Genomic DNA, 14972 nt, shown 5'->3' with positions numbered 1-14972 from the left:
GGGAATGTTAATCTCCTGTGCTTCAAATAAAGGCTGAGTTTTACAGCTTTGTTTCTAAGCTCTTAGGAAAGGGGGAAGGAAGGAGGGAGGAAAAGATGGAAGAAAAAAGAGAGGAAAAGAAAAACAGGAAATACGGCTGAAGACTTCACTTAATCTGAAACCAGCCCCAACTGTTTCCATTATTACACCATACTCAGTGAATGCTAATATTATTCTTTTCACTATTCCTGAAGAATTTATTTCTGAAAATATTTTCAAAGTACTGTGGAGATACCTGTGGTCAGAGGAAGACAGGCGATAAGGAGGTTCAGCAAGAGTTTGCTCACCCTGTGTAAGTTTGTATTCGGTCTATCTAAACATTCCATCCATGTCTGAATGGATCTTCCCTAATGTGGGCTGTACGGTAGCTACTGCTGAGAATTTCTTCCCTGCTTGGATTAATAGTTGTTAGGGTTACATTAGCAGTCGGTGTCATTTGTTGTTTTAACACTAGATCCAAACCAGTTGGTCCTGTTTAAAGACATTTGCTAGACAACAGGGATACAAAGTTAAATCGGAGCCCCTGTTCTCCGGTCATAGAGTGGACTTTTTAATAGATAATTGCATCACACTTGAGTCATACCCAAAATATCATAGAAATACAAGGATGGGTACAAGATGATGGCTGCTTAGGTACAAGTAGATTCAGTGAGCAACGGGATAGAAGACGTTTGGAAGTGAGAACACAGTCCTCCGAGGATCAGGTCCAGAGAGGCGAAGAACATATCTAAGAGATTACAGAGAAGTACAATGGAGCCAGCTGCTCAAGTCCGTAACCTTAGCACTCGCTTGGGAAGCTGGCACGGAGGACACCGTGTAGAGGCCCTGTCTAAATAAATAAAGTGTTTAGGCAGAGAAAAGTTACATGAACCATTTGCAGAAAGGCAGCCAAATGATTCCATTTCAAATGGCGGTTATTAGGTCCTGGTTCATGAGAGCTGAATTGAGAGATCTGGGCCATGGAACGTTTCTCAGCAGAAATGTTGTCATCTGGCCACTTTGTTTAAAAAATTTTAGTTGAAAAGATTTTGAATAAAATGGATTTCAGGGAAAAAATCAAAAGCTTTAGACAGCTGCTTCTGCAGTACTCTAAGCTCAAGGTAAGGACTGTCTTACATTGCCAGACCATTGCTGGGATAGAGATGGGGAATGAGAGTCACCGAAGTGAAGTTGTTAGTGGAAGCCATGATGAGGTGATAAAAGTGGCTAATGGGGTGCTGCTGATACCAAGTCCAGTATGTGAGAAAATGGTGTCTGACCATTTTTTATTTCAGTTCACATTACTCAGTTATATATGGAGAAACCACAGGCTTAGTTCTGTTCCCCTTTTAGGCTATTAGTAAAGGTCCAGTCTTTAAATGTGTTTAAAGAGATATAGTTACATTATATAAACCAGTCAACACAGAAAGCAGGCCAGCACAGAGACATGTAGGATTCCATAATTGGTGACGTTGGTGTGGTCTGATAAAGAGACTTTAGTACCACTGGCCATAATACTCAACAAAACGCTGTGTTCTGTAGGATTCAGAAATATGAGATTGCTTCTGGTTGAATTTTGACCATGCATTTTAAAGGAATTAATTTTTGTGAAGTAAAGACATGATATGAGCACTCCCACTTAATTTACCTATATGATATAAGTACATTATGCTCAGGACTCATTTTTCAAATTTCTATCTACTTTAACTACTTAGAATATTATTGTGTGTTTTAACTACACTTTTCCTCACTGTGACCCAGTGCCTGACAAGAAGCAACTTAGGAAGGACACCTGACTGTGGGGAGGACCCTCACTGTACCTGACTGTGGGTAGGACACTCACTGTAACTGACCGTGGGGAGGACCCTCATTGTAACCTGACTGTGGGGAGGACCCTCACTGTAACCTGACCGTGGGGAGGACACTCACTGTACCTGACTGTGGGGAGGACACTCATTATAACACATCCTTGATTGTGAAAATCACTTTCACCATATCTATGAGATTTCTCTCCTGTAGTGGCATTTTTAAACTTAAAAATTGAATGCAGAAAATATAGGTTTTTGCCTATATTAGGAAAGCAGTGGCATCCCATTTATCTCCAAAGTACATACATGTAGCATGAATAATAAAAACCCAGAGACCGATATTGGGGTTCAACCTGAAGATCAGAAAGCAAAACAGCCAGTCACTGGAGAGTTCTTACCTCCATGAAATCTTCAGACTGAAAGAGAATAAGTTCCTGTCTCATCACACCTTATATTCCTCTCTAGTGTCAGAATTAAAGGCATGCACCACCACTGCCCGACCACTATGGCTAACTAGTGTGGCTGCTGGGATAAAATGTGTGCGCCACCACTGCCTGGCCTGCATGGCTGACTAGTGTGGCTGTTTCGTGTTCTGGTCTTCAGGCAAGCTTTATTTATTAAAATACAAATGAAATATCACTACACATACAGAAGTCTGTAGTGTTGTATGTTCATCTCCAGGACCACCTTGCTAAAAGGATCCTGTGCAAATGCATCTTCCACAGCAGAACAGTTAGGGAAACCAGAGTGTCTAAAGCAGAAAGACTCACATCTCAGCACACTCACTGTAGTTGTTCCTCTACTTGCCAGAGTTAGTTCAGGTATGATCAGAGTTGGCTTTGCTAACCTAAGTCACCAAATGCCAGATACCCCCTTCTATTTGACACTAATCTTTCTGTTTAAGCAGTATATGTTTTATATGTTCTTCACAAATAAAATATGCTCAATGTGGTAATATTGTCACCTTATCCAGAATCACCTCAGAGACAGGTCCAGACACATCTCCAGAAGATTATTTAGTCTCTAGGCCTGCCTGTGTGGGGTTACATTGATGAGGTAAACTGAGGGGAAAGAGGCACACTGAAAGGATGTTGTACCATACCCTGGGCTGTATCAAAAAGAAAGCAGTAGCTGAGCACCAACATTCCCCACACCGTTTCCTGATTTTGATGCAGTGTAGGGCTGGATTTGATAGGTGTTATTTAAATTTGACTTTATCGTGGAATATATTGCTTTCTCTATTTATGGTGATTAAAAGTTTTGTTGAGAATATTAACCTGGGCTGGCATCTATGATCTCTTAGACTCTACAGAACATCTGCCCAGGTTCTTCTGGCTTTTAGAGTCTCCACTGAGAAGTTGAGTGTAATTCTGATAGGTCTACCTTTCTCTGTTACTTCTTTTTTTCCCCTTGGAGCTTTTAATATTCTTTTTTTGATCTGTATGTTCAGTGCTTTGATTATTATGTGACCTGGGAACTTCTCTTTTGGTACAATTTCCTTTGTGTTCTGTATGCTTCTTAAACACTTGTAGGCTTTTTAACGTTTAAGTTAGGAAATTTTTCTTCTATGATTTTATTGAAAATATTCCCTAAGCCTTTAAACTGGGGTGTTTGCTGTTCTTATAATCTTATATTTTTTCATAGTATCCCAGATTTCCTGAATGTTTTATATCAGGAATTTTTTAGATTTAACATTTTCTTTGACCCGTATATATATTTCTTTTATTATGTCTTCAGTACCTGAGATTCTCTCTTTCATCTCTTGTATTCTGTTGGTGAAGCTTGCCTCTGTAGTTCCTGTTCACTTACCTAGATTTTTCATTTCTGTTTGTGCTTTCTTTTGTGCTTCTATTCCTATTTTCAGATCTTGAACAGCTTTATTCATTTCCTTCAACTGTTTATTTTTTTCTTGGCTTTCTTTAAGGAATTTACTCATCTCATTTCCTCCAAATTTTTGTTTGTCTTTTCCTTGATTTATTTCAGGGACTCACTTCTTCTTTAAGACCTTTATCATCTTCATTAAGTTGGTTAAGGTCTTTCTTTATCTTGTGCTTCACCTGTGTGGACTATTCAGGGCTTATTGTAGTAGAATAGCTGGGCACTGTTGGTACCATATTGTCCTGGCTATTGTTGATTGTGTTTTTACTCTGGCATCTCGGCATCTGGATTTGGGGTGATTGTGTGTCTGTGCTGATTTCTGAGTTTGTCTTTGTTGTATGGGTGTTTTGTTCCTTAGTTTCTGTTTCCTCTCTGGCCTGTGTGGCCTATGGTTGAGCAGGGTTCTATGCCTGAGTTGGGGGCTAGAATACAGCCACAAAGAGGGAAGACTGGGAACAATGTCAGTTGGGAGAAGGCACTGAGAGAGAGGAGGAGGTTTGTGGGTGGGTAGACTACCTGGAGTGCTGGTGGCCTGCATGGCCCCCATTCAAGCAGGGAGTCTCCACCTGAATTGGCAGCTGGGATATAGGGAAAAGGTGGGAAGAAAGGCTTGGGAATAGAGTCAAGGCTGTGGGGCATCAAGAGAGTGAAGGAGGTCTAAGGGCAGGTGGCTTACCTGAAGTTCTGACTGTAGGTGTGGCCTCTGGTCCAGCAAGGAGTCACCTCCAGAGTTGAGGATTCAAACACAGTAAGAAAGGAGGAGAGGTTGGGGATCATTTGGGGGTGCACCAAGTAGAGGAGGTACACAGGTAGGCAGCCTACCTGGTCTCTGGCAGTGTAGCCTGTGGTCAGGCAGTGAGTGTCTGCCTGAGGGAATGGAGGAACTCCCTCTACTTCATCTTAATGTCAGCCCTGTATGGATTTGTGCTGTGAGCAATGAAACATAATTGCCAAGGACAAAAGGTCCTTAAGTAACTAAAATTGTTTTCTTCCATGTCAAGCGTACTAAAAGACTGCTTGTTGTAAATGCACTGATCTCTAACTAGGCCAGGCTCTTCTCCTGTGTTGTTTGCTAGTAATGCAGTTAGGGATGGAAGATGTAGAGGCTGCCAGCCTTGTGTGTCCAAGCATCTGTGCTTACTCAGTCTCCGCTTCTTGACAAAGAGTGTTCTGGGAAGGGTGTGCTTAGACAGTTTCCAGGACTGCACTGCTGGGGCAGCTGTGGTCTAAGGCTCTGCTTCTGGATGCTTTTGCTTCCAAGTACAATGGGAAGACTTGAAGTGTGTGGGGCGGGGCTTTAGACAGAACTGTCCTCCTCTCCAAAACTCTTATTTTCATCATTTTGTCAAGCATGTTGACACTTAATCTCCACTTTATAAAAATTAAACCATAAAGCATAACTAACAGAAAATTCTGGAAAAATAGCAAGTTAGTGACATGCTTTTAGTGATGGAAGGCAGTATAGACAAATCTACTTTAAAAGTACATACTAAGTAGCATATAGAAATTCCCCAGATGTATCTGTAATTTCAGATAATGTTATTGATATTTATATTCAAACCAGGTATTCACATAATATAACTTTAAGCAGTTTTACTTTTAGAGCAGGGGATTATGATTTTTTTGTTATGTGGTTAATATTATATATAGAGGCATTCAAATTGGATTTTATGTTCAAGAACACATGTAAGCATTGTTTTTTTGTTTTTTGTTTGTTTGTTTGTTTCTCATTTTCGAGAGAGAAAATAAGATTGACCCAGTGTATATCAAGTACCTAGCTCTACCTTCCAAATCCTCCTCTCCACAAGACAAGGCACGGTGTGGTAGGATTGTCTAATACAAACACCATGGCCAAGGGTCATGCTTTCACCAGGGGCAGTGTGAGGCTGTGCAGACAAAAAGGAAGGAGCAGGTGGGCTGTATGAGCATGTCTGTCCCAGCACCTGACTGGGATAGATTTGCATTGCTTCTGCTGCTGTAAATTCACTAAAAGTAAAGCTGTTCACAGGCCAGAAGTGCTCGCTGAGGAACAAAAACTCTTTCTGGCAACTGATTCGGGCCAGCCGAGAAGAGAGGCGCAGTGTGACTGGATGATCGTCACTTTCCTCTGTGCTTTTCCCACAGTGGTGCCCAATATACAAACCCAGTGTGCTGTTTTTCTGCTTATAATACTTCGACTTTCCGTATTAGCTGAATAAAGATCATTATCATAAACAACACCAGGCAAGCTGAGCCTCCACCTCCCTTTTTATCTCATGTCCTAAATTGTTCACAGCATTTTGTCCTTCCTTGCCCTTAATTGGGCATACGCTTCCCCACTGCCCAAACTTTGCATCCCCTCCTCCATTCTATTCCTTTGTCTTAACTATAATTCTTCAGAACTTGACCTTGCCATCACTTCATCAGTGAAAACCCTTCCCTGTCCTCCCAGGTGGATGCAGTCTGCCACAGCAACTCATACATCTCCTTTACGGTTGAGCCATATCTTAATTTCCAAAGTTCTATTTTTACTAGTCCACTTGTACTTTTAATTACTTTGTAAACCATATATGGGTTTTTAAGATCTTATGTCATTTCTAAATATTGTAGGTTAGTGGATGGTTTTACTTTCTAAACTAACAATAATAGTCAATTAGACCATCAGAATTCTTCTAAAGTATAAGAACCATCAGACATGGCTCCCTTAGGAGGTTATAAAGTCAGAATAATGGGTATGTTGGCTGAGTTCACTGGACACATTAACCTGCAGCAGAACAGTTTCCAGCTGGGGCTGATGACCTCTCACAGTTCCCAATGGAGTTTAACTTAGCATCAAGTATTTTCAGTATCAAATTTGCCCTGAGACAGTTCACTTGCCGGTGCATTTACTTTAAAAACAAAACAAAACTCTGGTTGTACTTTTGGACTGGATGGTCCACAGACTGCAGCCAGCGGTGACTGTGGCTTCACTGGGTCAGGGTCACTCTCAGTTTCCACTGATAATTACAGCTTAAGCTGCTTTTCCTTTTTCTTTTCAGCTTCAAATTTAATTTTCTTCCTCCGTAGAGTATCTATCTTATTTTGCTTAGATAAAATACTCGGGTGAACATGGAAATGTTTAGTACTGTTGTCTAGGAATGAGTTACCTCTGTTTCTCTCAGACAATCAAGACTCAAAAAATAAAAAAATAAAAATAAAAAAGAAAGTAAAAGAAAAAAGTGGCATTCCCTAACTCCCTCGTCAGCTTTCTCCGAGGTCACATTGCAGGCAGCATCAACATCCCGTTCAGCGCTGCTTTCACAGCGGAGGGAGAGCTCAGCCAAGGCCCTTACACCACGATGCTTCAGAACTTCAAGGGGAAGGTCATTGTGATCGTGGGGCATGTGGCCAAGCACACAGCCGAGGTAAGTGCACTCAGGGCTGTCCTGTCCCCCAGGATAAACAGCAGAAGGCTTAGGAAACCCTGATGGTAACTGCTGATGTCGTTTGTCAGAGGTCTGTATCACGAGCTTAGTCTTAAGTCTGATGATACTGAAAGGTGTGGCCTTTAAGAGGCAGGTCCTAGCGGGCAGTCCTGTGGTCAGTGGAGGTTTGCCTCTGTAAGGGACTGTAGGGCTGAGTCACTGACTTCTGACGCCAACATATGCTCTCTTCCTCCACATGCGTTACTGCCATCCACTATGGGCACTGACTGCAGGCCTCTGGGCTTCCTCTCTTTGCAACTGTGAGCTAATTAAGCCTCCTTCTTTATAAAGTTAGGTACCTCCATTATTTTGTTATAATGAAAGTTAATATGACAGCATAGGTTTCCAGGGATTTTTTTTCTAGCTACTTTTTGAAATTTCAAAAATATAAACTGAATTTCTCCTGTCCGAGAATCAGGACCAGACATAGGCTCTGCAAGCTGCCTGGGTGGCATTTGTCAGGATTTGGTAAGATTTGTTTACCTAGAAACTCAAGGGTTGAGTGTCTGTTTCAGATGTGTGAAACAAAAAGCTGGACTCCCTCTCCAGATTAGAGAGGATATTCTAATCAAAATAAAAAAATAAAAAATAGATATGACTGCTAAAAATTACCACCATGAAAGGAAGGAAGGGAGAGAAAAAGGGAAGGAGAGAGGGAAGTAGGGAGAGAGGAAGAAAAAAAAGAGAAAGTGGAGCCTGGTGTGGCATTTCACACCTTTAATGCCAACACTCAGGAGGCAGGGGCAAATGGATCTCTGAGTTCAAGGCCAGTCTGGTCTGCATAGCAAGTGTAGCAAGTGCCAGGGCTATGTAGATGTATCTTCTCTCAAAGAAAGAGATATAAAGAAAGAGAAAGAAAAGTATCAGAGAGCAGCACATGAGAGCCAAGCAGGGTTACAAACGACATCCCAGGGTCAGTAGAGAACATTCCCATCCACACAGAACCCATCCTATCCACGCCCTTTCCCCAAAGTGGGGACGAATCATTCCTAGGAGAGCAGCAGTTACTAGTTCCCTGGGGACACAAGCAGAGCTATACCATCAAATGAACCCCGTGGCGCCTAGGACAGAGTGAAAAGGAAGACCAAAGGTCAGCAAACTTTCCTCACTGAGAAAACTAGGAATGGAGGTTAAAGTATTCTCATCCAATTTAGTTTATGTCTCTGTAAAAGGGACAAACCATAAGAATCATTTTAATATAGTTATTAAAAACATAGTCACATGAGAACTATTTTAAGTTTTTAAGCTATTTTAAGTTTCTAAAACTTGGTAGGCAAGATGACTCAGTGGGTAAAGGCACTTTCTTATGATAAGCTGAGTTCAATTCCTGGGATCCACATGGTGGACGGAGAAACCCTACTTCCACAAGTGGTTCTCCACAATCTGCATATGTATGTGTTCACACTACACACACACACACACACACACACACACACACACACACACACAAAATGAATGAATGAATACACAAAAATAATTAAAATATCTAAAAGTTGTTTTAGTAGGACAGGGCTAATGACAGTATTTACTTTTGACATTGACTAAAGGCCAGTCTTGATTTTGAATCGTCACTAATTATGTCATAAATCACACCTTTCATACAATTTGTGGCAATATATATTATGTAACAGGATGTCTAACTGCACCCTTTCAAGAAAGTTAGTATAGTAAGTATCTGGTCACTTAAAACTTAAATCCATAATCCCAAATCAGTGGCAACGTATATAATTACAGCCATGGTAGCTGTATTATCTTGATGTAAGATGTCATTTTATGATGCCTGCTACATTAGTCAGTAATGCCATATCATTCCATACATCCATACCACTATGGAGAATCACACCCTTCTAGGCTCCAGGTAACATACAGCCTTAGGGAAGAGTCCCAACAATGACAATCCAAACTATGAACCAGTCTTTCTGTGATTGGTTCTGTGGTAAGTACATTGCATGTGTTATCTCCTTTTGTTTTTCATGACTGTCTATAAGGGAGAGTGATAGAGTTAATTGTCAACCTGGCAGAATCTAGATTCATCTGGAAGACAGACCTTTAGACATGACTGTGGCGGGGGGAGGGCGGTGTTTCTTGTCTTCATTGAGGTGGGAAGGCCCACCCACTGTGTGCCATTCCTGAATTATGTGGAGAAAGGAATGTAAGTGGAGAACGGAAGCTGAGCGTGCTGCATGAACTGCTGTCTGTTTTGACACATGTGACTAGCTGCCACCTGGGCATGATAGACTCTACACCCTGGAACTGTGGTGAGCCAAAATCCAAACCCTTTCTTCATTCCTTCATTTCTTCCTTCATTGATTCTGTCAAGGCTTTTTATCACAACAGCAGGAAAAGCAGCCGAAACAAGGGAGAATCTGCCCATTTCAAACATGCGGAAACTGGATCCAGTTTACCTAATGTGCTGCCCATAGCCATGGTAGCTGGATGACAATGTAAGCTTTGCCATTAATTAGCTTAGCTCCGGAGACTTTGGAGGCTGAAGGCTGCCCTGTGTCCTGGTTTAAAATGGGCTTCTTCTGACTGCACACACCACACAGTGCATGAAACCAAAACCTGAAATAAACTTTACCAGGTTATGGCTCTATTTTCCTAAAACATTCAGCACTTAAAGAAAGTTTCTAATAAGTAGACCTTAGAGGTTAAAACTCTTTAAACTGCCAACTTTTTCCAAACACCCTAATCATATTAATATGTCATTTTATCTATGTATTTATGTAAATACATAGATTATTTATTTCATTAAGTCATTAACTTAAAATCTATTATTATGTACAAGTCAATAAAGGTAAGTTCAAAATGTGAAAGAAATACAGAAAATGAATGTTCACATGCAGGATAGGATTTAACAGTACTCAGCCATCGTGTTCTAAATTAGTGTCATGCTTATTAGAAGTCAAGCACTGTCAATTACTTTTTCTCTTTACATCCTACTTGCCGGCTCCTTTATAGACAATAATGACTGAACAGATTATATGCATAGCTACTAATGCTTCTGTCCAACAACTGTAACTCATTTGTGTCAGTTTTAGATTAGGATAAAGATCTGTCTTTAACGATGTTTCTTATCAAAGGTCAAAGACAGTTTCAGATCCTTATTTGTACACTTTCATATTTCCCTCTGCTGCCCAGATCTGTACAGCAGTACAGATGCTTCCCCCATATGCACTGACTTAAATGCGTGTCAGCCTACGGAATTGGAATTCCACTGTGAGTCTCTGCTTGTGCTGAATGTTTTCTCTTCACTCCACTGCCCAGTGCAGATCAGTCCTCTACCCTTCCTCACACTTCTTTCCAGCCCACAAAGGAAAATCTCTCTGAGTTCTAAATCTTAGTTGTTCATCAAGTGGGGAGCTCTGATAAGCTATGGGTTGGGAAGGAAGCAGGTGTCTGTCCTCCTAGATCCGTCTGGACAGTGGCCTCAGGCCAGCCGTGTCACTCTTCTGAAAACAGCGATTCTCTGGATGGCCTCTCCCCACAGAGCACATGAACCCCTGGCTCCTTCATCCCCAGGAGTGCTAACAAATCTGCTCTGCTGGCCTTGGTTAGCCCTGCCTGTTATCCTTCTCCTGCATCCCCTACTCTTCTGTAATTAATCACCACCTTAGTTCATGCTAAGGTCAGGTTAGGATGCCAGCTGTCAGAGGATAGTATGTAAAATGTGGGTTTTGTGAGCCTCGCTTCAGTGCTATACTGGGTTTCTTACAGCTGAGTTAATTTGGGCATGTATTTAGCCTCTTCAAGTCACCATTTGTTCAATTATAAAGTGAAAACAGCATTTCAGCCTCAGCATTAATTTAAAGCTTATAGACAAGATGTGTAAAGTTTTTTAAGGAACCTAATAATAGTGCTCACTACACTACGTTTATATATGAGTATTGTAGAAAGTTCTGGAGCTTGAGTTTAGGGGCATAGCAGCAAAACAGGTACTGACTAGCTCACCCTGCCCTGCTTCAGAGCTCAGACAAGATCCACGGTGTTCAGGGTGGTGTGGCCGTAGACTGATGAGGTGACCCTAGCTCATTCCTCCATATACTCAGACCAGTCAGTCTGAGGAAATAAGTAGTCAGTAGATGATAAAGGAGTCAACTCAAAAACAAAACGATAGTCATATGTATGTGTGTATGGTCCCCAATAGCAGAGCACCAAATAATTTTAAGAAATAAACAACAGAATTAAAATCACTGAAAATGTTGAATTAATGCCAGGCAATTGTACATCTGTGCAGTAATAGTTAATGCAGTCTACCATCTTTATAATGCTGTAAATGACCAAGTATTTTAAAAGGAAGGTCTTACATCCTTGACCCAAATTGCTCAAAGAAATTTATTTTTAATACTAAACATTCCTAAAAGGAAATTTGTTTTTCAATACCTATAACAACCATTTATTCATTCTACCCTACTCTCAACCTAAGTCTCAAAAAACTTTTAACAAGCCCCATAGTGAATCCATCTCCCCTAGAAGAAGCTGTCGCTTTGTGAGAATGACAACTTAGTCTAATACTGTGAACTTTGTGTGAGAACAATGCTGTGAGATGTAACTCCAGAGATAGTAATGGGCCTCAGACTCTAAAACTGACTGGCACCACGGACCAGAAGAAAATGAAAGTTCCAGCATGGATTATACTCAACTGTAGTATGTCCTTAAGAAAATATGTAAGCATAATATTACTGTTTAGCTATGAACAAAATTATTCTACTCTAAGGAAATATCATAAAACAGTCCAAAAATTGAGTCCTGTGAGAATTCTGAATGTTTATGAAAAAACTCCAAGAAAATAAGACAAGAGTTTTGTGACCTCAGTTTCTTCAAAACCTGGAATTGTTCTTGAAATGTGCTTCTGCGCTCTCCCCTGGTGTAGAAGAAAGGAGAGAGTGTTCATGTGCCTCTGTGGAAACACATGTTTCTGCCATGTGCAGCTATCCTTGTGATTGTAAACTTTGCTCAGGTGACTCTGAGGTAAACCCTCAGAGTATAACTTGTCTGATGTTCTGAATAAAGTTGGCTATTGAATGAGACCTTAGTCCGCCTCATTTTAAGGCCCCGCTTTCCCAGATAGACACCACCAACTAGAGCAGTAAACAAGGATAAGTCGCATAATTGTACTCAGTCTATTATAACAAAATAGTGGGTAGGAAGGCTTTAAAAATAGAGATTTACACTGGGCGGTGGTGGGTGCATGCCTTCAATCCCAGCACTTGGGAGGCAGGAGCAGGCAGATCTCCAAATTTGAGACCAGCCTGGTCTATAGAGTAAGTTCTAGGACAGCCAGGGCTATATAGGGAAATACTGTCTAGGGAGAGACAGACGCACACATATATGCATGTATATGTTATATATGCATATACATATATAGACACATACACCTTTTATGTGTTTATACATATATACATACATACACTATATGTGTGTGTACATACAATATCTGTATGTACGTATATACATACATATGCTATATATTTACATATATATACACATACACGCATACACACACACACATATGTATATATATATATATATAGAGAGAGAGAGAGAGAGAGAGAGAGAGAGAGAGAGAGAGAGCGAGAGAGCGCTTTCTCAGTTCTGGTTTGGTTTATCAAATTAAAGTTCTCAAAGCTGAAAGTCCAAGGTCCTGCAGATCCAGTGTCTACTGAGGGTCTGTTTACTAGTCATAGATGGCTCTCTTTTCACTTTGTAAAAAGTGGTAAGGAAACTCTCTTAGAGCCTGTTTCATAAGAGCACCAAGGCTAGGGGTGTAGCTTAATGGCAGAGTCCTTGCCTAGTGTACACAAGGCCCTGGGTTCATTTCCTAGAACGAGGGGGGGATAATAGATACATGGAAGGATGGATGGATGGATGGATGGATGGATGGATGGATGGATGGATGGGCAGGCAGTTGATTCTAAGGGTTCTACCCTAGGTTCTTATCACCTACCCTAAACCTTTTCTCTTAATGGTTTCACTATGGTTATCAAAATGTGAACAAGACCGTGATGGGGATACCCACAAAAACAGCTGGCTCCAGCTAATGGGAGCTCACTGACCCCAGACTGACAGCTGGGGAACCAGCATAAGCCTGAACCTGGCTCCCTGAATGTGGGTGACAATTGTGTGGCATGGGCAGTCTGTAGGGCCACTAGCAATAGAACAAGTGTTTATCCCTAGTGCATGATCTGACTTTTTGGAACCCATTCAGTATGGAGGGATACATTGCTCAGCCTAGATACAAGAGAAGGGCCTTGTTCCTGCCTCAAGTGATGTGACAGACCTTGTTGACTCCCATGGGAGTCCTCATCCTCTCTGAGGAGTGGATGGGAGGTGGGGTAGGGAAGAAATGAGAGAAATGGGAGGATGGGAGAGAGAAGGAACTGGGATTGGTATACAAAATAAGATTGTTTTAAAAATAAAGATAAAATGTGAACAAGTTAAGAATGTAGACCCAGACTGTTACACCTTCATTCGCACCATCTCCCTTCTCTGCTCAAGCTCTTCCTCCTCGTCAAGAGACTATCCTACTACACCTGCATGCTCGGAAGGCTAAGTGATTCCGAAAACACTTCAAGCCAATTGAGTATACAGATTGTCTCTATCAAACTCTGTAGTTCCAGATCATCACTAAGTAGTTCTTCAAATTCATATATTTTAGCTTAATTTCTATGGGGTCTCCTATATTTGTAGAATATGTAATCCTAAGTAGTTCTTCAAATTCCTATATTTTAACTTAATTTCTATGGGGTCTCCTATATTTGTAGAATATGTAATACATGTCTTTGTAGTTGTTCTCAAACCTCTAGATAAAGAGTGGGAAGCAAATCTCCGTTGTCAGTTCCAGGTCATCCCTTCCCACTCCATCAACCTATCTCCACTCTCTGTGGTTAGCCTTGAACTTCTCCCTGGCTTTTCCATGCCATGCTTGTCACTGAAAATGTCAGCCTGTGGGTTTATATCAGATAAGAAGGAAAGTTTTCAATATTCATGCAGCATGAACATGTTGAACAGTATAAAAGTTATCAGTGAAAACTGTTCAATGACATAATTCTGGTTCTCTGAATGATGGGCAGTAACTTACATCAGTAGACCTGTGAACTGAAAGCTAGTCAGAAGCTACTTCCTCACAGCTTTCCAAACGCCTCAGGGAGTAAAGCATCATCATCATCCACATAGGAATGTAGTAAAGGAAACGATTACCCCCAGACTTTGACCATTTTACTTACCCTGTTTACTAGGAATATTCGGTCTAAGGTATGGTCAACCCCTAGAGCCAACTTATTTCCATTTTTATTTCCATTTTCCAGAACAACTGCCAAGTCATCCTCTGGGCACTTACTTCCATGCCCTGCTAAAGAAGAAAAGTTATCTTGTCCCAGTCTGTGTTATTCTACCTACCCTGCCCTCCCACCACTTAATTACTAGCCACAGGAATGTGTGTGGCTGAACAGAAAACTAAGCACAAGAGCCCTCTTTCCTGACCTGCAGAGCTGGAACTTGGCTGTGATCCATCACAGCCCCAAATGTTTTGAATTGTAGTTTTTATCGTATACATTCTTTTCACAGCATAGTCAACGTCATGTAATATGAACAGGGGCTAGCACACAGTGTGGGCTTACTGTGCTCAGTTGTCTAGTGTAAACAATGGATGATAAATGATTATTGCTGAAACTCACTTCCCAAATATACAGCTCAAAAGAAAATATAGCAGGAAACTCTGTAGGTCTCCTGACACGTGGTGTTATTAGATGATGGAATTTTATCAGAAATGCTCTTCTCTGACATGAGCCAGTATACATTTTCTTAGGAATAAAACTATTTCAAA

General features: G+C 41.0%; 1 protein-coding gene across 3 annotated transcripts in view; it reads left to right on the top strand.

Annotated features, from left to right (window-relative positions):
• The window catches only part of Tbck (TBC1 domain containing kinase), a 144477-nt gene that overhangs the window by 121314 nt on the left and 8191 nt on the right, over positions 1–14972 (top strand). For all 3 annotated transcript variants that reach the window (XM_048456743.3, XM_048456744.3, XM_048456745.3), the window contains exon 25: positions 6928–7087. In XM_048456743.3, coding sequence (XP_048312700.3) covers positions 6928–7087 — 160 coding nt within the window. The remainder of the gene's footprint in view (positions 1–6927; positions 7088–14972) is intronic.

Source organism: Myodes glareolus, chromosome 17, assembly GCF_982192425.1.
Source record: "Myodes glareolus chromosome 17, mMyoGla1.1, whole genome shotgun sequence".
In the NCBI taxonomy this organism is placed as follows: domain Eukaryota; kingdom Metazoa; phylum Chordata; class Mammalia; order Rodentia; family Cricetidae; genus Myodes; species Myodes glareolus.
This window is presented reverse-complemented; position numbering and strand designations above follow the sequence as displayed.